General features: G+C 42.9%; 1 protein-coding gene across 10 annotated transcripts in view; it reads right to left on the reverse strand.

Moving 5' to 3' along the window:
- Positions 1-20,665, reverse strand: part of utrn (utrophin) — a 164,809-nt gene extending 144,144 nt beyond the window's left edge. For 5 of the 10 annotated variants that reach the window (XM_069514534.1, XM_069514541.1, XM_069514536.1 and 2 more), the window contains exons 1-4: positions 9,710-9,865; positions 2,168-2,229; positions 1,834-1,926; positions 826-903 (exon numbers count right to left, since the gene is read on the reverse strand). In XM_069514534.1, coding sequence (XP_069370635.1) covers positions 826-903; positions 1,834-1,926; positions 2,168-2,229; positions 9,710-9,791 — 315 coding nt within the window. In that variant the 5' untranslated portion in view covers positions 9,792-9,865. Of the gene's footprint in view, positions 1-825; positions 904-1,833; positions 1,927-2,167; positions 2,230-8,252; positions 8,384-9,709; positions 9,897-16,093; positions 16,122-18,091; positions 18,249-20,210 lie in introns of those variants that run through there. The other 5 variants (XM_020097588.2, XM_020097587.2, XM_069514538.1 and 2 more) reach the window with 5 other exon arrangements.
- Positions 20,666-22,349: the final 1,684 nt, after the last annotated feature.

The following is a 22,349-nucleotide window of genomic DNA, read 5'->3' on the forward strand; positions in this document are numbered from 1 at the left end:
TCACACACTCACTATCAGCCTCTTAAATATGCCTGAATGATGAATTATTACTCCCTGGGAAATGGGCGGAAATATAATTTAAAAAAGACATCGATAAATTCCTGGATTCAACACAAAATGTAAGTGGTTATGTCCCATGTCCTATATTTCTAATACATTTGGTGGGGATCTGTTTAGTAGCTTTTGCGAAATCTGAAAATGACAAACAAACAAACTGACAGGATGAAAACAGTCATTCCTGGGCAGAGGTAATAAATGTGGTTTCTCTACATTTAATCAGAAAACTAAAGTAGTTTTAAGATTTCTATTTATCAAGAAGCCATTATTAAGGCTCATGGGAACCCAGGCTTTTACTGCCAGCTGACTTTTGTGGCTCTTGCACGGGGAGAAACCAGCAGGGGTTACATGCAAACTCCAGCCTCTGCAACTCCTCACGAGCATTCCCTGCCCCTTATCTCCCACTGCTAAGGTCAAGGCATTAAGACCGAGCATTGTACACAGAGAGGGGGAGAGACGCGGGAGGCAGACTGAAAAACAAAGAACACGATGTAGACAAACTGACACAGTCCGATAAAAGGCCAGAGGAGAACATGTAGCCCTGGTTATTTACAGGAAGTGGGACGAGTATGAATGAAGTCAGTGCCACTTAGCAATGTCCTCATTACTGGTCATGTCAAATGTATGGTAGCCAAAGAATCCCTCTTCCTGACTATTCTGTGTAGCTAAAATAAAACCCCTGCAGGCTGTCTAATTATCCACAATTTAGCTTAAAGCATCCACCAAACATGAGCTGATGATGACAACAGCAGCAGAACAGATACTCACATTATTTTGATGCAGGACTTGAAGTACTTTGTTGACGTTGTTGAGAGAGTGCACTCTGGTGGAGCCTCGCTCTTTGGTCTGAGGAAGAGGAAATACAGCAGAAATCAGCTGACAGCATGATCCCTGTTCACTAGCCAATAAGAAGCTGAAAGGAAACTTTGACAGTTTGTAAAATGCATCTGGTAATTTTGTTGATATCAGAAAAATTGGTTTCAATGTAAACTGTGCAACACATTTGTAAATTCACAAAATTAGGAGTAACAGGGTTTCTTTGCTAGATAGAGTAAAGCTGTGCCATCACTCAACAGAGTGTTTCTCACCATACAATCATTCAGCCATTATCCTATCAGCAGTGTCCACAGGTCGACTCATGGAAAGAATGGCAGGATGGAGAGATGCCAACGGCAAATGCTTTTCTTCACATGCCCCAACCACTTATTAGCACCCAATTATAGAATTAGTATTCTGGCATCAGAATGTGTGTGTGTGTGTGTGTGTGTGTGTGTGTGTCTGAATGTATGGCACAGACATGTGGCACTTTGTACAGCTACAGGTGGGTTCTGGAAAGCAGATTATCTGTTTAAGAGGTGACTGTGATAAATGAGGAATATTCAATTAAACAAAAATGTGTGCACTTATGTGGTGGTAAGTCACAGACCACGTACATATACAGGGCTGGATAACAAGTATTCATTCTGCTCTTTTCTGATAAAGTGTTGTCCAGCTTGATTAGAAGCACAGAGGATAAAAAGCTGAAGTTCCACTTGAAGACAGCGTATTCAAGTTTTCAGCCACTGTTTGAAATACAGAAGAACTGGTAAGATAAATTAATACCGCTGAAACTGATCAGAGTTTGCATGTTATCAACACATCTGTGTGGGTTTTCTCTGGCTTCCTCCCACAGTTCAAATACCTAAATTGTCTCCAAGTGAAAATGCTCTAGTGACCTGTCTAGTGTCACCGCCTCTCACCCAATGTCGGTAATGAACAGACAATGAAGAGACTCACCAGGACAGTTCCAGTGAGACCCTCCAGCAGGTCCAGCAGCTTCTTACCGTCCCTCAGGTCGGAGAACATGTCTTTGATGGGCGTCTTCCCCGTCTGATAGAGATAGAGAGTTTCAGTGGTGAGTTTTAAGGTTAACACAAAGGATGAGAGACAGAGTGCAGCTGCAGCTCGGAAAAAATAACACAGACAAACAAGACCAGCAACAAATGAGGCCACAACTATCAAAAAGGTTTGTATCATGAATCAACCATGTACAAGTGCAATTCTTCTAATGTTTTTGATTAATGCAGTAGACGTTTGGCTTCGACTTGAATTCAGAATTATTTTACGTTACCTTGGACAACTGTGCATTTATCCATTTGGTGAACGTTTTCTTCTGTACTGCATCGTGCTCGTCTGTGAAACGGAGAGAAGATGGGTAAACACGTGTGCAGTCGGTGGGGTCAGTCTTGTGATGACAGCAAAGTCCATTAACACTCACATTTATTTTGTGAACAAACTGTCCCAGTTCATCCTCACACTGACATGCTGCTAAATAGTAATTGTAGCTGGAGGCATCACCGTTAAAAGCACAGTGATTAATGTGGCTGTACCATTAGAAAATTACAGCAGCAACGTGAGGGTAAGATGGGTGATTTGATAATGTGCACAAAATGTCAGAGGTTGCTAAGCGCTAAAAGTAAAAGGTAACATGCCACATCAAAACAAAAAAACTGCGCATGTCCTTTATAATGCTCCCCTGGATTCTGAATCTAATTCTACGAATATTTCACATTCTCTTCCCGTTGGACTCCTTCCCCCCCGCTCCTCCTCCTCTGTTCTCGCAGACATGGCTCTAATAAGGCCTCATTGTGTGTCAGGCAGAGGGTCGGCAGCTTTGATGTGCCCGGGCGACGGCTGCCTCCTGTAATGGATCAGGGTGGCTCATACCAAGCTTTGGATTTCACTCCAGAAAATTAACTTTTGACTACGTCTGGCAAAGAATATGGAGGAAAACAGCCTATTTGTTTTTCGAGATTATTGTTTTCTGAATCGTAACTGAAAATTAAATATGGTGGCACAGACTGTGTATCAGTCAATAAACATTACCTACTTCAAATATTTTCTGTAGAGAACCATCAACCATTTCTCAATACCAATTCCGATACCTTTCCAATTGCCTGCTTAGATTATCAGCCACAAAGCTTCTGTTACTATCAAGTTTGATATCATAACTGAAAAAGGACACAAATAAATAAATCTAAGAATACAAAAGAATGACTTCCTTGAAATAGCTGTGCAGATACTTTAACAGCTTAATAAGTTTTAAACTAGAGGAAATCACTTTCTCGCTGCTGTACTGCAACAGCAATTGCAAGTTACTGTATCAAAGGATAAACAGCAGAGCTAGACCAGTTTATCAAGTAACTGCAGATACATACAGGTTCAGTTGAAGCATGACACTGTATCAGTCATCAGGGATGTGAAGACATGAAGCCATGATGTTGCACAAGTTTAGTTTCTCATGGCCTCCATGTAGCCTCCTAAATAACCAGCTGATTAAGTTGTCAGTCTGCTTCACATTCGTACACCTGATGGAACGAGTCACAGCACCACAGACTGAGGTCTGACACTGACGTGGGGGGGGGGGCTACTAGTGTATATGAGCGTTAAACTGCCATTGTCACTCAACTAGCAGCTGTGTAAAGCACCATGAACTGAACAAAGGGTCAAAGGTTATGATCACCAGCCCCAGCAGTCGTTGGCTTCTTTGTTTGGGGTGTGTGAGGTGTGTGTGTGCAAATGTGTGTGTCCGTGTGTGTGTAGCCTCTGGCTGGCTGAGAAGAAGCATAAAAAAACAAGAATGTTCTGCAGGAGGAGGCCAGAGGTGAGGGTGAGGGAGGTAAAGAGGTTAGGCGATGAGATAAACGCTGGTGGAAGAGAGGCTTGTTTATTGTGACTTTTTCCATATTAGACTAAAGGTACTCAGAATAAAAGGTATGTTACATGTTAGGGCCGCACAATTCTGGAAAAATGAGAATCACAAGTTTCTTTCTCTCCCATAATTTTTTCTGGATTATTAATTGTCTAACTTTTCTCTAATTTTTTCCTCTGACTCATTCTCCGATCACTCTCACTCAACGTCACTGCTGGTTTCCTGTTGTTCTGCATCACATGGGCAAGTTGCCATTGGTTGTGGTAAAAAGCAAAGATAATGTAGCATTAAGACACGATCACAGATATGCGAATGTAAAGAGACACAGGTCTGTGTGGAGTGCTTAAGGTTCTTTGGGAGAAAGAAGGAGCACTTGTTGTGATGCAGCTGATGTCCCTTATTAAAATGCAGTAGAATCTTTGATATAGATATATATGAAGAATCAAGATCACTATGTAAATCCCTTTGAGGGCCCTGTGACTTTGGGCTTTACAAATAAACTTGATTTAAAAGACCAGGAAGACGTTTCTGCAATCTCCATTTAAACTCAATGTTTCATACTTTGGCTGGACAATTCTATTTCTAGATTTTCCTGTGCCGGTCACAGCAGGAAATTGAGAAGAATATTTTGTGCAATTTCATAAATTCTCTGAAATGTTGAGGGATGCAGCCGTCGGGAGGTCTGAGACAGGGGCAGCGGCAATGAGGAGTTATCTGAGTGGAAAGAGACGACAGGAAAGGGGACATTTTTAAGTGAAGACAAAAGCAGAAGAGAGTTGCCTCCACTGTGATGCACTTGCACTGAGTCGTCTTCTCTGTGCCGTGGTCTATAAAGTGCTCTGAACCATAACAGTGTTAAAGGCCCTCCTGAGAGGACACTGACCCATTTTTCCACATAAACCTCAAGGATTCTTTCTTAAGAGGCGAGGAAGACAAAGAGGCGACAGCTGAAGGTGGTGATGAATGAAGAAGTCGATGTAAAGAAGGGCACAGGAGACAAAGGAGGAGTTGTGTTGAAAAATACGACAGCATGATCGACCCAAAAAAAAGGGTACGTGCCCAATGAGTGATGGTGATAAGTCACATTGGATAAGTAACAGGTGAATGATTGTACGTGTCTTGACAGACAGGGTGTGAGGAGGTGAGACAGACAGGCAGACCTCAAGACAAAACAAGACTAAAATATGGAAAAGAAAAACAAGGAGGTAGAGCCAAAAATATGTAGAGAGGTAGCCGGAGGGAGGAACATTTAAAAAGCTGGTCACGAGGATCAGGACAGGTATACTACAGGTATGCATTCAGCGCCATGGATACCAATTTTTTTTCATGTGGAGGCCTCCTGTCCTTACAGCTTTATCAGCACCCTGCCGAGGGCCTCCGAGAGGAGGGTCCCTGTGGGCTCAGGTCTCCTGGGCTCGGCACCGTACCACCTTAACACGACAATACACCTGATTCATACACGCTGCCCCCACTCACCACAGCCCAGGAATGTCTTAATGCAGCATGGATCAAAAGGAGCGGTGTGTGTGTGTGTTTGTGTGTGTGTGTGTTCATTAACAGGTGAATGCAGTACAAAGTCTTTGCTATCCTTATAATTATCATTGAATCAAACAGAAAATATCAATGTTTAAAGACTAAATTTGAGGACACATTTTTTACCTGGTTAAATTCCAAACCAGTTGTAAACAGACACTGGAAAGCATTTACTGGGAAACAGTCTTTATGGGTCACTTGGTCATATGATAAAGATTTCCCATCAGCCCAGTGAGTCTAAACGAGTTGAGGCAAGAGTCACTGGCACACTTGTTTGCAGAACAAATACTCAACCCAAGTCAAATAATCAGTCATCATATCCCACATAACTGAGCCCCGTACACACACACACACACACACTTCAGAGTCATGTAAAGTGACTGTGCTGAGAAACAAACGTTTCCTCAACAGCCAAACAGGAAGTAGCGATTACATCAGGAAGTGTAATCCCCCTGGTATCTTCTCACAGCTCAGTGAGCACACACATGCTTTCAATATATTGCACGGACACAACACACACACACATGCACACACTCACACGACAGCATGAAGATCACAGTGTAATGCTTAAAGTTAAGTGCAGGATTCCATTCCTGACAAAAACAGATAAATCATCTCACTTTTCTAACTTACACGACTAATGTGTCTCTGTGACCTCGAACATTTACATTCCGAGTTTTCTGTTGACACTAGAGTTTCAGTCAAAAAGATGAATGAAAGCAAACACAGCTGAGGCTAAATATATATATATTCTCCAAAACGCCCTGAAGAAAATTCAGATACAAGTATATTTTTCTTAAATGTGACCACGATCTATCAACTTGTCAGACTTCTGTCCTATTTCCTTGACCCAGTGTTGACCAGAATTACATAACAGAGTCAACAGCGTGGAGGAAATTGAGAAAAATGAGGCGCAAACAAACAAAATATGATAAAACTGGGCAGAACAAAAAGGTTTCTGAGCTGTGAACACAGAGAGGACGCATTAAATATACAGCCCCAGTCCCAGTACATCTGTCCATCTCACAGGTGGAGAGAGCCTGTGGCCACACAGCAGGGAGAGAGGGGGGGCCACGGTGGGACGCACTGAGGTGAAAATCAAACAAACCATCAGGGTTTCCACGGCAGCATCAAACAGTAAACAAGAGAGCTCGGAGCCAAGACAAATATTTCCAAGTGAGCAGCAGCGAGCGGCAAATAACCAATATACAACCCCAGTACAAGAAGTATCTGGAAATTGAACAGGCAGAACACCAATGGGATGTGTGTCTGAAACATAGACTGTATAGAACGATGGACGACATGACAGCTCCCCGAAAGTGAAGCCAGAGTGTCTCGATCGCCTCCTGGGGTTCCTGCCAGGTAACCCTGCCACCCTAACCCACCATACTTACATAATTAAAATACATGTCAAATAAAAAATTGTTAATTTTCTCTGTTAGGTTCAGTTTTTGTTACCTCCACAAAAGGAGTTATGTTTTAATCCGTGATTGTTTGTCTACCCATCTGTTAGTTAGCAGGATTACGCAAAAAAATACAGATCACCATGAAAATCCAGGAAGTTCTTTGGCTTTCTTTAACATTGCGATTCTTTAACATTATTTTCCAGAAAATAAATTCATGGATCTTGATTTTAAAAAAGATCAGGCACATTTAGGGAACTGAATAGTGTATGCAATTTGGTGCAGCCTACTTAGATTTAAGGGGACACGTCATCTTTATACACAGTCTATGGTCTGAAAATGTTGCCTTTCATGGGTTGTTTTTGATGGTGTATAAAAGGGAAAATTCTGGCTAGGCAATTAAACGACTTTCAAGAAGAGGCCGTGCTCGTAAACGTTTCCCAGCGTGAACTTCACCTTGATGGCGATCTGGAGGGAGGCTCAGCTGTTGGCTGTCTTGTCTTTCAGCACGGCGCCACCCACAGCATGTTGGAGGGCACCAATCCTTACTCAGGACAAACACCCACACTAATGGGCTTTCATGTCATTGTACGTCACTCCACTTACACTCCCTCACACAAACTTTCTCCTTCCCTATATGTACACAAAAAATGTAAATGCACACAACTTAATCCTATTCACAGTTGGTGTATATGTGAATGATTGGCACTCTGTAGGTTGAGAGGAATGCATAGAATTCCTATCATTTCCCACGCATTCCTCCCTCCTCCCTCCGGTGGTCACTTGTCTAAGCTTGTCCCAGCCGGCGCAGCCTTGTTGACACTCTTCCCTCGCCAAGATCTGGGAATTTGTAAGCAAAACACACCGTGCGTCCAGAGAGATTAACCCATATCCCCACTTAGCAAGCTTGAAAAACACCGCTGTGAGGTGCGTGCATTGGGGAAATCAGAGAGGGGACTGGTGAGGCGAGGGGGGTGCAGGAATTTTGTGGTGTCAGAGAGTGTAATGATGAACTGTGAGCAGCACGCCAGGTCTCTTCACCAACTAGAGGTACTCCATGCAAACTGTAAATCACTGTGGCGGGTCATAAAAGGAGATGGGGATGGAAAGATAGAGAAGACAAAAACTTTTAAGGAATTTAATTGGCTTTGACATCAACTGGGCTGTCACACGTATTTAAAATCAAAAATGATTGGCTTTTCTTACTGTTTTTGATATTTTTTATGCCTGTTCATTGGAGTCCAATGAACAAGCATTCCAAGTTTGAACCTATAAGTAGGAGGTTTGTTCTTTTTTCTATTCAAAACTAATTAGAAAGGCCCAAAAAGCTTCTTCGAGAATGTGAATCCCTCATCAAATATTAGGTACATTTAAAAAGGAACAAGTAGTCGAGCTACTGACCACCCACTTGAGAAAGTAATACTGTGCTTTCATAGCATGTCTTGATAAAACTAATAAGCTTTATAAATAAACCGACTGAGTCACAAGTCAACTGCACCTTAATCCACCACCTGTGCCACACCTAGCTGCCACCAAGACCTGTGTCACACACCTTTCAAAGTTCCTACCTCTGAGTTTGAGCCCATATTCTGCCATTGTTCACTGTCGGCCTCCGCAAACTCAAACCAAACAAGCCACAAAAGCAAAGAGATAAAGTCCAGGAGTATCAGCACAAAACTGAGTTTGACATTCCTGCTACCCTCTCCTCCTCTCCTCTGTCACTCCTTGACCAGTGAGGGAGGAAAAGATCAGAAGAATGCAACAGCAGAAAGAGAGAGAGGGAGAGAGGGGAGGGAAAGAGGGACACTGCCAATGAAAGGGAAACAGAACGGGGGCAGGACAGGACAGGGCAGGCCAGGGGTGGGGAATCATAATGCATTGTGAGATAGGGGACTAGCACAGATAAACACTGTTCGGCACCATCCCTGCGTGCAACAGGGGACAGAGGGCAAATGCTGGCACATGATGGAGACAGAGAGAAGCGTATCGGGCCGAGATCAGCGCACAAACAGACACAACACGGGACGGAGCGGTGGAATGAAGGCATTGGCTTAATTTCCTGTATTTGCTGGAAATCTATATAACCAAAAGTTGAGATTCAACTTTTCTGATCTAGTGTTATACTACACCTGCACAGGATCTTGAGCAATGAAACACTAAAAAAACCAAAAGCAAAAAAGATCCGGAGCATCATAATGTCTGAATGTCAAATCAAAGAAAGCAACAATATGTTAACAATATTTACCATCAGGTTTCACATTGAAATTAAGGGATTATAAATAAATAGGCTACACTTATTCAAATAAATGTTCTTTTCTCACATGAAATAAAAATGAAAAAACATAACAAAAAGCTTTTTTTTAAGTGAATCTTTAAAGGTGGTGCTTGAATAAAAAGTATAAATATTTATTTTCATTAAAAACTATTTTCACTGTCGTCTTTTCTCTTCCTAGAGCACACCATGTGAAGTTACTTTTCTCTTCTCTAGTCCAAATTTGAAAATTCTTAATATGATTAATACTGGTCTGGATCCCCTATAAGCAACTTGTGCTGTGTTTGATACAGTGACCAGTAGCATCGTAATAAAGCTCCTTAGATACAAAAGGTAAGAGCAATAAGTAAAAAATGCATTTAAACACAGCACAGTTTATTTCCCTTTCAAATGCAGTTTTGCATCTGAACAATCACTGCAAGTTATACTTTTAACAGAGTATTGGTCTCTATTCTTGAAGACAAAGGTGAGAAAGTTAAATATACTCAGACTGAAAACACAGAAACATAAAATTGCAGGATAGAAAAATCTGAATCTAACTGCTATAGGTTTGAATTCGAGGGGTGATCATGTAGTGCACCATTTGGGCGTTTAGTTTGGTTTCTAGACCGTCCTCAACAAAAGTAAAACAGAGGCTGTTCATTTAATTTGTACGTTAAATGGACAAACAGCTTAAGTTACCAGAAATACAATCTTTAAATTTCGATGTTAAATTCCTCCAGAGATGTGTGACAGATGTGCTCACCCACTTACCCAAGTCAGGACTATTTTCATGCTTCCTCTTCCTTCTGAAAAAGTTGCGCTTTCTCCACGACATCCACTTACTTAAATTCATGATTCAAATGAATGTTTTAAGAGAAGAAGAGAGAAAGAAAGAAAGAAAAACATGAAATCCGGAACAGGAAGACAAGGTGGGGGCGATGGTGGCGGTGGGAGAGTGAGAGAGACAGAGAGAAGAGAGAAAGAGGAAGTAGAGGTGTGAGAGCTTTTATTGAGCGTGCTGGAGTGGGTTTATCTGGGGTGCTGGGTCATCACAGACACGCTCAACAGGAGGGTGAGAAAGTTAGTGACAGGGACTTCTCAATTAAAAAGCAAGTGACAGAGGTGCGTGGGTGCGTGTGTGTGTGTGTGTGTGTGTGTGTGTGTGTGTGTGTGTGTGTGTGTGTGTGTGTGTGTGTGTGTGTGTGTGTGTGTGTGTCGTATGCACTGCTGCAAATAACAGCTGGTTCTCCCCTGAAAACACTGACGGGGGGACGACAGCTCTCATTCTCCCACGTTGCAGAAACTGACAGAAGATAAATGACCCACAGTGACCTGAACCTTCTGCAGACTACAACAGCCACTTCCTTTTCTCGTGTTTATATGAAAGTGAAATCTCTGATAAGGAAAAGAAATGACTCCCAGAATCACACATTGCCGGATGTAGAGTCAGAAGTGTGAATTGTGCTCCGGACTTTTAATGCAGCTCTGTGACCCAGGGGAACAGGTTCCATTTGCTCATTGACATGTTCAGTCAATGAGGACCAACTGAGCAAACAACCCTCTCCCCACAGAGAGGCTGAAATGCAGATATGGGAGCGAGGGCACATGGAAAGTGAGGGGGGGGGACATAAAGAGAAAGTTCATTTTCCTTTGTTTTGTTTTCTCTCTTCCTCTCCTTCTCACAGAGGAAGTAGAGGAGGGAATACCAGCCCGGTTCACTCGTGACCAGCCTCCAGGGTCTGAGTGAATTAAATCCACTTCCTTCCAGTTACAGTAGCTGGGTTGGGCTGGCTAGGCTGGTCTTGGAGTCAAGAGACCATGAGGGACTTTCCAATGCTGCAGCAGCCATGAACCAAGAGAGAGGCGTCCCCCACCCCTCTGTCGTTTCGTCTTCTCACACCACCCCGAGAAAATCCATCATCGAGCTGCTTGAAGGAAGCTATGCACTTGCATAAACATGTGTTTTTCTCTGTCAATCTCTCACACACACACACACACACACACACACACACACACACACACACACACACACACACACACACACACACACACAGCCGTATTCCACGTTTGACTAATAGTTGGATGAAATGAGTCAAACCCTTTTTTTTGTGTGTCTAACCACAAACATTGGACGAGTTTATGAGTTTTCAAAGCAATTTATAGGGCCGACCCGACTGCTCAAAGCTTCAGACTTTGCCACGGTAACCGCCGACCAAATTGGTATCGTGTAAAATGTCCAAATAACCCATGAAATTAGAAATATTAACCCAACATTATTCATTACGCATCAATGCTATTATTAAATCAATCTCAGTCTTGCTCGTGCAGAGAACCTCGCTCTGTTTTGTGCATGTGTGAACATCAAACTCTGGGTAAACTCCGGAGCCGATTCCCCGGATTTTACCCAGAGATCATGTCTGAAAACGGCTCTTATGTTTTTTAAACATATCAGATGAAAGAGTGGGAACTAAAAAAAGCGAAATATCTTCCTTAACTAAATCACTTAAAATTAGGGTCAGTTACATGCCCTCAAAATACCTTTTAATATGCTTCCCATTCACCACCGAGAGCAAATCAGCCTCCCTAATGGAAACTTCCACTGTGCAGCCACACTTTGATGTTCAATGTGCTGCAGGAGTTTGTGATGAAATAGTGTAATTAACTTCTTTTTTGTTGTACCCTCTTCCCTTCAGCCTCCCTTCCTGACAGTCCACTTTGATTTCAGATGGGATCCTCACTAATCACGACACAGCAGCAGTCACACACCTTAAGCAAGGCATAATGGTCCTGTATGGCTACTGTTAGAGGTGGTGTACATTTGGGATTTTCCATTTCTTTTACAAGGGATTTCTTTTATGATGATCACATACCAGTTAGCACGACCAAGAAATTCAAGAAATATCAAATTAGCCTCCTGTGTGCTGTAGGGTGGATTTTTCCATAAAACATACCATTCAGAGGGGGTGGTGGTTGTGCTTCACACACACACACACACACACACACACATACACACACATACACACCCAGCAGATGAGTCAGTGGTCCAACTAACATCCAAGAGAAAGAAATGGAAAGCGCACTTCTCCCACAATGCCACAGGCCTCCACCCAAGGACTTCAAAAGTAGATTCCCATGTCAGAATACACAGACTCTCTTTGTAGAGGTGCATAACATGGAGCCACAATATCTGTAGTTCACCTCCGACATGGAACCTTTTATGCACATCAGGTCCCGTCTCTCTCCCCGTCTGTCACGTCTCAGTGTTTGTGCAACAGTGGAAAAAAATAGTCTCTAAAGATCTGTGATTGTAAAAACTGACAACTGGTATCAGCGCAGTAATTTCAATGCAGAATGAAAAAGTTTCAACATGTTTGCAGTATATACACCAAGTTCTAGCACCACAAATAATAGAACAAGTAAAACAAACATGTGGAAGAGAAGATGGGAATTTACAAGGGAAATACCACAGAAGCTTTAAAGGGTTAATCTAAAACTCAGCCCTGTTTTTTTTTTGTTTTATTAAATCCTGTCATGCGAGGGGTCAGAAGGTAGATTGGGCAACATGGCTTTGTAGCCTTAATGAGCTAAGAAAAGGGGGCAGAGGTGCTGGGGGATTTACACTGGAAGGGGTTGCTTTGGGGAAAAGATTTCCAGAAAGAGGAAACTAGTTTGAGGGTGTTCAACAAACCACAACGAGACTGAGACCGATAATTTTCTGCTAGAAGACTCTAAATGTCATATGGGCTGGGTGGAGCTGGAGTGCATGCTGCTGGATGCACATGCACCAAAGAGGCCGAGTCCCACACACAACCGCACCCTGGGGAGAAGTTTTGGCCAGTGTTTCTATTCCAAGAGTTCCAGCCAGGGTTTGAGAGCTAGTTTCCTCCCACTTCCCAGGCAGCCACATCTAGCTACTTGCTATGAGACCAACAAGCGCACACACTTGTGTCTATATATTGCCATGAAGACATACAGCTGCTCTCCCTGTGGACACGTCCCATTCTGAAAGTCAAAACACACTCATGGGAACTCTCCCTGACCGTACAACCATTCAACAAAAACTAAAGCATCACAAGCAAAAAAAAAAGGAACACATCTCAGAGCAAAGAGGCAGCCACAGTGAAGGCTCCTTTGTTTAGATTTGTGTTTGATGCTACCCACACGTGCACACCCATTTTTATGTATTTGCATAACACCACATGCTGCTGCCCTCGCTGACAGTTTGAAAATCTTCCTTTGCGACTGCAAAGTGGTGAACATCACAGCAGATAGCCTTAAAGTTTCATCCAATTATTTCTGAACAACTAATCTGGTCGTTTTCCACACATGCACGCACACACACACACGCGTGACAGCTGAAATATTTTCAAGTACTGGGTCCACCCTGCTGCAAGAGGCCAAGTCTAGAATTAAGGATCGGTGACATGTAGCTGAGCTTGTCGCCTGGTGACAACTAACACCCTCCACACCCTCTGTTTGGTGGTGATACTTACATTCCTGATGTCTCATTAGATAAAACAATATGCCATCCATTATGCTTCACGTCACACCCAAAGATAATGTGTGAGCAGATAAAACCTTTGTTTGGCTAAACAGGTAAAACGTAGACGTCCCAGTTAAAAAGAAAAAAAGCTTCCGGGAGCTGAAAGACAGACACCGAATCTTTAGTGCGTTGTTTGGGACTTCCACTGTTCTCACATTTACAAACGTTCAAATAGTGGAGGGCGATGTGACAAATCCTGCCACAGTCTCTTCCAGTCAATCACTTTAAATCCCTTCCCCTCTCTACCGCAGACATAACCCACCTCCACCCCAATCTCCTCCAGCCTCCAGCAGAATCATTATCACTTTATCTGGATCCTCAGCCACCATCAGTGTCATGACCCCTGGGGGGAATTCCTGTACTGTGTTCTGCTTCACCTCCTTCTAATCACGATGACATCACATAGGGGTCTAAAACACCAAAAGACTATAACATTCATATCACTATCTATGATCCCAAGTTTATGTTCTTCGTCATGGGTTTCAAGTCGTCTTCAATACAGTATTATTATGCCTTTTTGGCCCAGTATGCACTGGGGCATTGGATACCATGTGATAGTACCATCCAATGGGTGCAGGTGGGCGTGCAATTTTCTCGAGCTCTCAGCCAGGCTCCTCCCCTCGCTCCTCCAAATGTGGTTACTTATTGTTTCAAAAATCCAAAATAAAACTGGAGGCTTCAAAGCAGCAGTTGTGGTATAGTGGATTATTTGGATCGTATCATGTCAGTACTACGCACAAGTACACACTGAATGACATGAGAGGGAAATGAGCAGGGGGGGGGAAGAAAAGGCAGACAACGGAGAAGAGAAAGGTGGAGAACAACGAGACCAGGTCAGGTAACAGGAGCTGTGTACGTGTGGTTTTGAGAAGGCCACAGCCGAGTTCTCATGTGACAAATAAACAGAGAGGGACAAAAAGGTCAGGTGATTGTCCAATATTGTGTAATGGCCACTAGACAACAGCCTGTGACCCCGTGGATGATATTTGACCTTTCACATTTGTCTGCACTCTAGAGCGAACAGGGGGGAGGGGAAGTGCACAGACAGGATAGGTAGCTACGCCTTATGGGTTATAGAATAATCCAACCAGAAATACTGTCTGGAAGCAGTCGCTAACATCTGTTTCAGCCCCTGTAGAAGTGCTGCGTAGTAAAAAACACACACATCTGGTTTCCCAACAGTGTTCAGCTTATTTGGTCACATTGAGCTGCAGATAATATTTATTCTAATGATTGTTTTCACTGATTCCTTTTGATTTGTTTTGTCTTTAAAATGCTGGTTTTGTCAGGACCAAAAACCTAAAACCCATGATACTTGATTTACGATGATTCAAAACAAACAAAACAAGCAAATTCACACAGATGAGAAACAGAAAGGAGTTTATTTCTTTCAAGAATAACTGAAACAATTCTCTATGATCAAATTCGGGGTGAAATAATTTTCTGATATTCGACTCAAGTCAAGCTTTTCACAATCTGATATTCTAGATCATGAACAAGTAAATGCTGGTCAAAGTGCCAAACTAAAGGAAAATAGGACTTTTCTTTTAGTTTGTCATAAGAATGCTAAGTTACAAAAGTCAGCAGTAAAGGGAGTCCCACATAAAACTCTGCTCCTGAGGGGCCTGAAACACCTTGTTTGCATTCCTGCGATTTTTTACCATGAAGCATTTAGGTCACCAAGTAACATGTAACATTCATGCCTAACGGCGACTTAGACGAAGAGCTTATACAGAGCATTTCAGAGCAGCTGCAGCAAAGTAACACGTGCAATACAGCAAGGGAAAGTGGTGTATCTCTAAATGGCCAAAATATGAGCATTTAAGTTCCATCCAAAGTTATTTTTCTCCTCATGCACTTCTGTTACATCGGCTCTACCCTGGTCCACCCTGGTCTCTCTTTCCGCTCGTTCTCTCCTCAAAGTTTTTCTCCCTCTTCCTCGTCCACTGTGGAAACTTGCTTAACAGCATGGAAAACATGAGCCACCCCCCCCACGCCCCACAAGACACATATATATGCGTCTGCAACAGGGAGAGACTGAGTTGAGCGCTGACCTCCATCATAAGATCGACAACACACACTCACACCCCTGCCTCCACACGATGATCTCAGTCCTTAGTGCTGGTGTACAAATAGAACGCACACACCAGCTGGACTAAGTCATCCACAGCTGCGAAGTAACTAAATGTGAAATGCTCTCTCCTCAAGATGTCGATACCTTTCTGTCAATCAGTAATGGCAACAAAAACAGAGAGAGGGCACGCTGCGTGAGTACACACTCCACTGTCGAGTATAAAGTCTTCAACCGTTCAGACATGGAGGTCACTTGAACAAGTGCACCGTGCTTTTCTCAGAAAGGCCGTCTCAGCTGTGAAAACATCCTTCCACCTGCCCCCCGCCCCACCCCCACCATCATCATCATGTCAATCACTTCTCACTGTCCATGTGTCAGCTCCATGTGGGCTACAGATCTCAGACTGTTATCATTAAGGCGTTTACAGATGCTTCGCCTGGTTTAACCTGCTTTCATGGGGTTCACACACGTTCTAAATTATCTCGCAGAACACCTAACTTCAGCCATATTTCTGTAAACCCACCAAATACTCACATACCACAAAAATTCATTCCATACAGTGAAGAAAAGAGGCACGTTAGGCCACGGTCTGCAAAGTTACCTCAGCTCGACTGTGCTCTGCTGTATTTTGAGGCTTGTTTTAGAGTGCAGCTAAGCTACGTGCTAAATTTTCCCCCTCCTCGACATAAAAGAAAAAACATTACTTTAAGGGGTTGCTAGGGAAACCCGAATCTTTGTAAGAAAAGCATTGTGGTCTGGAGACAAGCATTGTAAATTACAAACTCCATCTGCACAGTGGAATTCCTGGCACAACGTCTGCCAGTGCTCTGAGGCTGGGTGGGTGCACGGGGAGAGCTGGCACACGGACCAGACAGGAGGAATAAATCCACACTTTTCTTTCTATTAAATTCTGCTGCATTTGAGACGTTTCGATACACAGATGGAGCCAGAGGAGAAGAAGCGATGTGGGGTTGACAGGAGGGATGAGGCCGGTTGGGAACTTTTTTGCAGGCATGTTGCATGTGACAGTCAAGACCAACAAACTAATGGAGGTTACATGAGTTGCATATAAATTCAGTTTCCATACAAGGCATAATGCTTTTTTTGCCAAATCTAATACAGGAGAGCTGCTTTCAGACGTGCACAGAACTCCGAATATTCTCCTGAAATTATCCAGAGAGTGAAAATGTCTGAGTCAGCTGCCGCGGACACTTTCGAAAGATTCTCCTGCAAGCCCCCTGGTGAAAACCTGGATGATCACCCCACGGACAATGATGACGTTTCGAACATGCATACGTGAAGTTGCAGAATAAGATGTCAACTCGGAAAGACAACAGTCTGACACCAGGGTCAACAAAAACTTTTCTCAACAGCAGAATTGATACGTAATGTCCTTCCTCTTGCAATGTCTGTGTTGTTGTGAACACGTCTGATCAGAGAATCTCTTGCTGCATTGTTTGTATGTGAGAGACAAACCAGAGAAAGTCCGGAGCCCACTGTGCGAACATTGTCTGAATTGTTTGGCCCGTATACTTCCTTAGGTTTTCTTCTTTAGCTTTTTGGTTTCTGTTGCTATCGTACGTAATGGTTGGAGTGCTTTATAAGCCCATATATCCCAGTTAGCACGTTTGTGTACGACACCTGAATTGATGTAATTATTCAGTAATTCAATACGAAAAACATTATTACTCATCATTATTCAACTCTATAAACTTAACACATGATCTACCAAACTCAGATTTTTAAATGCTACTACCTTACCAGCGTGATGCAGCTCATGAGTATTCATACATTCATTTGATTATCATAAAGTATAAAAGTATAAAAACCTCCTGTATGTTAAGAAGTTAAGTGCTTGTAAGCATTAAACCCCTTTTTTGTTCGGTGGCAGTTTGTTTAGTTACGACCCAGTTTATCGTTTTTGTTGATCTTAGCAAAACCTTTTCTAAATCGCACAATGAAATTAAATCTCTCTCCAGAAACAGGATAGATTCCATCTTGGTGCTGAGCTGAACACATACAGCTGTCTCTCAACTTAAACACAGAACAACAACCTGTTTGTGTGTCTGTCTCTGTCGCGGAGGGAGGCGTCTACAAAAGATTAACCTATGGAATGGAATGATCCGCAGATAAAGGGATCACAGGGTGCGGCTCTCAAGACCCATCCCTGCATTCTTGCCTTCCTCTTTTCTCTGCAGCCATTGGATGCTTTTCCTGTTACTTTCTCTTTCACAGAGCGAACGTGTTATGGTGAACCAACCTCCTGTTCTCTTCACACCTACTGTCGCTTGCTCTTGCCTCAGTGCCTTGTTCCCTTGCCGCCATGGGAACTGAGGTTAACTATGCACAACAAGATTTCTGGCTGTGTCAGTGTTTCCTTTCGGTGACTGCACATGCATGTACAACAAACACCGGTCTGCAGTTAAGACACATTTTGACATCACCTGGATTAACATATGGTGCGTTGAACCACAAGTAATCAACCAAGACAAAACTACAGCAATAAGCAGAACTATCAAAAAAAAAAAAAACATACCAGATCTCCATTTGATGATGTCATTGAACTCTTCATTGGTTCCTCCCTCTGCAGCATCTCCGTGCGTTGCCATGGTTGCCAATTAATCCAAAGCAAAATTACTTGTGTTACGGAGTCCGACCACTTGTCACGCAGTGCACCAGCCCTCTGTCTGTACCTGTGTGTAAGAATGAAACTCAGAGTCAAGCTCAATCAAAATCCATCAGTTGCCCAGCAACAAAACTTCACTTCTTCTTTTAAGCTCTTCTCTGCTTTAATGTGGCCGTAAGTCTCATGAGCAGGCCTGGAAAGTTAAGTGAGCCACGCACACACACACACAAAGCAACCAAACAGTCACACACACACACACAGGAAGATCTGGCACTTCACGAGGAACACCGTCAGTCGTTAAAACACAAACAGCTGTTTGAGACTTGCACCTTCGTGTCCACTCAGAGCTGCTCAGGAAGGAAACAAGGTGGTTTCACACTGTGGCCTGAGGCCGACACTCAGGGCACTGACTGATGTGTTAAAACGACTCCTTCACAGTAATGACAGCGTAATACCTGGCAGTTATGTAAAGTTTTGTAACGCTCAAGAGCAAAGTAGTCAATAATATCAAGAGTATGAAACGCCCACAGTGTAAAGTTAAAGCGGTGTTGTTTGATCAGCCACAGACATTTGTTACCTCCACCAAGGAGGTTATGTTTCCCCCCCCCGTCCATTTGTTGCTTGTTGGGTGGTAAAAACTAACGATTTCCACGAAACTTGGTGGAAAGACGGACATGGATACCTCCAAAGTTTGGCCCTGATCCAGATAGAGGGATTATGAGCAGGGCGGTTAAAGCTGTTCCCTCATGACCAGAAGGTCCTGAGTTCAAATCCAGGTTTCTGTGTGAGGTTTGCATGTTTCTCCAGGTTCCCGTTGATTGAAAAATTGGTGTAAATGGTTGTTTGTCTCCGTTTGTTGGCTGATGACCTTCTGGTCCGATGTCAGCTGGGGTCAGCACCAGCCCCTTCATGGACGTTGCACCGTCCTCACAAACCATCACACTCACTCAAAATCCAAATGTTGAATTCTGCAGCGCTTCAAGCCGGATTACAAAGATTTTCCTTGCAGTGTTTTTTCCACAGTGTAACAAGATATCAGTGAACACACACGAACACACACACACACTGTCTGCTTCAAACTATTTTAAGTAGATTGTCATGTCGTCTACCAGACTTTGCTAAAACAAGATCCTGTCAGACCCTGGACACTGGACAGTGTGTGTGCTAATATTTGCACTGTTGCGTTGCACATCCAGACAGGACGTTGTCGCGTGTGTGCTCAACTTTCAGTTAACTCACGACAAAAAAAAAAAAAGAAAAACACCATCTGTCAAACCCCAATTTGACTGAATGAATGTGTGGACATGGTGCAGCAGCTTCGCAGATTACATCCTGGTCTTGAAACCTTCTTTTTCACTCGTGTTTGTGCTCTTTGTGTTTTAATTCAGTGATAAAAAAAACTCAACCATTGCCCCCCCCCCCCCTCACCAGAAACAGCTTGTCTGACCATGAAAGGAGCTGATGTGCAGTTTTATCAGTGTTTTTAGAGGGGGGGGTGATGCAAGAACCTAAAATAAGTGTAAAGTAAAGGGAGAGGCAGCCTCCCCTCTGTGGCTGCTGTCCTTCCAATTTCAGTTCCTCTCGCTGGGAGGAGGGGGCTAGATTTGACAACCAAGGCAAAACAACTGGAGGGGACACGATCAGGCAGGTTAGTGTGAACTGAGTGAATCTGCAGCTCCTGTGCAGAACCAGTGTGATCTTCTGGTTTGGTGGATATGAAGGTGGAACAATAGTGTCAGGGTCGAGACTATGACAACACACACACACACACACACACACACAAAGATACACACACACACACACACACACACACATAACGCTACAGAGAGAGTTTTGAATAGTTCATCTCTTGTGGCCTCGTCGTGGTTAATATTTCATCTCTGAGGCATGACTGCAGAACTTTACGACAACATATATTCCAATCTGGTTCGCAGTGTAAACCCACATCTACATGCAACAATCTGGATTAAGGATAAAAGCGGTTTTCTTTCACGGGGTTTAACTTTGAACTCCTGATCCACACACTCACCTCCGCTGTCACCGAGGAGTCAGGAGACGTGCTCACCTCACAACAAAGTCCAGAACGCGTGAAGCCAAAAGTTTCCACACAACAAAGTGCATCAATCCGGCTGGTTTACGGCATTTTTTTCCACGAGCTACCACCCACTCGTGTTCTTTAATGAGCGACTAGCTGAGCGCACACAGTCGAGCTGAAGCCTCGAGCGCATCCACTCTCCAACAATGTGCCCCCCCAAAAAAACTGCTTTGGAAAGAGACGAGTCTGTGCCACGCACAGCTGAACCGCACTGACCACCGCAGCTGGAGGGGGGGGGGGGGGGTCCGTGTACCTCCTGGAAACCGAGCGATGGTTCTCACGTCGCACGGCTCAACACCGCGGGGCTGTGAACTCAAGGTCCCGCAACTTTGTTCCTGTTGCTTCGCTTCACCCTCTCTACCCCGCTGCCCGCACCACCGCAAGCTAGCAGCAGTTAGCTCCGCTTAGCGGAAAGGCTCCGAACGCGTCCTTCAAAGTGAAACAATGATATTATATTTTCAATAATTGTATTATTATTACTAGTACTATAATTATTGTTGTTGTGTTTATTCTTATTTTTGTATTCTTATTGTTGTTTTTCTTATTTTTGTATTCTTATTGTTGTTTTTTTATATTGTTGTTCTTCTTCTTTTTTATTATTGATATTGTTTTTTTTAATTATTATTATTATTATAATTATTATTATGATTATTATGAACAAGAAGAAGAAAAGGTAATGAAATGTATTACATTATAAATCCAGGCTTCTTCTTGCAATGCGACACCCTTCCACCCCATCGATCTTTTTTGCATAGATATCTATGTTACTTTAATACTTTAAATATGTGCAAAAATAACACATTCAATATTAATTCTCCACAAATTCCCAGTATTCTTTCGGTATCGGTTTTCGTTTCATAAACTTCGCTGCTTTATTGTGAAGGTTTTGACCGGAAGCGCGTGGCTCCCCCTCGGTGGCTTGACGCTGGACTTGATCTTTAAAAGTTTTCCTGACGCGGACATGGAAACATGGCGCGGTGGGCGTCACGTGACGTAACACCAACCACACCAGTGATTCCCACAGGAGAAAAGAAAAAAGTAGAAAAAGAAACTTCCTCTGTGGAATCAGAAGTGCTGCTTTAATTAGGACTCGAGGTTTCAAAGACGTTTCCACTGAAATTCACCATTTACACTGAAGCTAGTATCTTATTGTGACATGTGGGACATGTGGATTGAAGGAAAAGTGTTGAAGGCCTCTGTACAAAAACCTCAGTAAAAGTACAGCAAACATGTAGATATATATAGACTCTTTTCATGTGCAATACTACTTGAATATTGCTCAATACTCATTTGCACCATTTTTAAACTGCATTATTTTTATCCTGTTTAGTCTGAGATTCTAGTTTTATTCTTTTTACTTCATTGAATATATTTGCAGCAAGGTTTTAGTTTCTACTATTCTTGGAATTTATCTTTATTATTTAATTGACACGTTTGCATGTAGACAGCGTTTGTGTTGAGGCATTCAAACTTTTTTGTTGGCTTTTGTGTTTGATTTAGTTGTTGGATGATCGAATCTATTTAAAAACTTTTGTTATAAAGTTTAATGGAGCGATCATGTGCTCTGATGTAAATGCAGCTTCTTCATAGTAACTAGTCAGTGTTTCATACACATAATAGAAAGAACAAACAAACAGCAGAGAGTTTAAAACTGTTAAATTGTGAAATGAGGGAAGTAAAATTACACAGTAAAAAATAACAGTAACAGTAAAAAATAACCATAATAATAAATACAGCAGTTGTCATGATCGTAAACCTTTTCACCAGCTTCTGTCTCAGGTTTCATTTTATTACACCGTGCTATGTGTTGGCCTGAAAAGCAAAAAGAAACTTTTCCAGGACCTGAGGGGAGGGAATAAAAGATGAAGGCCCACTGGGGAGGGTCTCCGAGGCTGCAGGGATGCAGAGATGTTGATCTTCCATTGTGAGCCCTCATCCTTCTCCCTCCCTCTTCTCAGTTGTCAGGGCTCTTTTGTGGACGCTTCCTCGCATCACTCCAAGAAGAAGCTCAGTTTCACAAACTAGCGCTCACTTATGGGCATCTGACACCTATCAGGTGACAGGAGTTTTGTT

The sequence above is a fragment of the Paralichthys olivaceus genome, chromosome 19 (genome assembly GCF_024713975.1).
Source record: "Paralichthys olivaceus isolate ysfri-2021 chromosome 19, ASM2471397v2, whole genome shotgun sequence".
Taxonomy (NCBI): Eukaryota; Metazoa; Chordata; class Actinopteri; order Pleuronectiformes; family Paralichthyidae; genus Paralichthys; species Paralichthys olivaceus.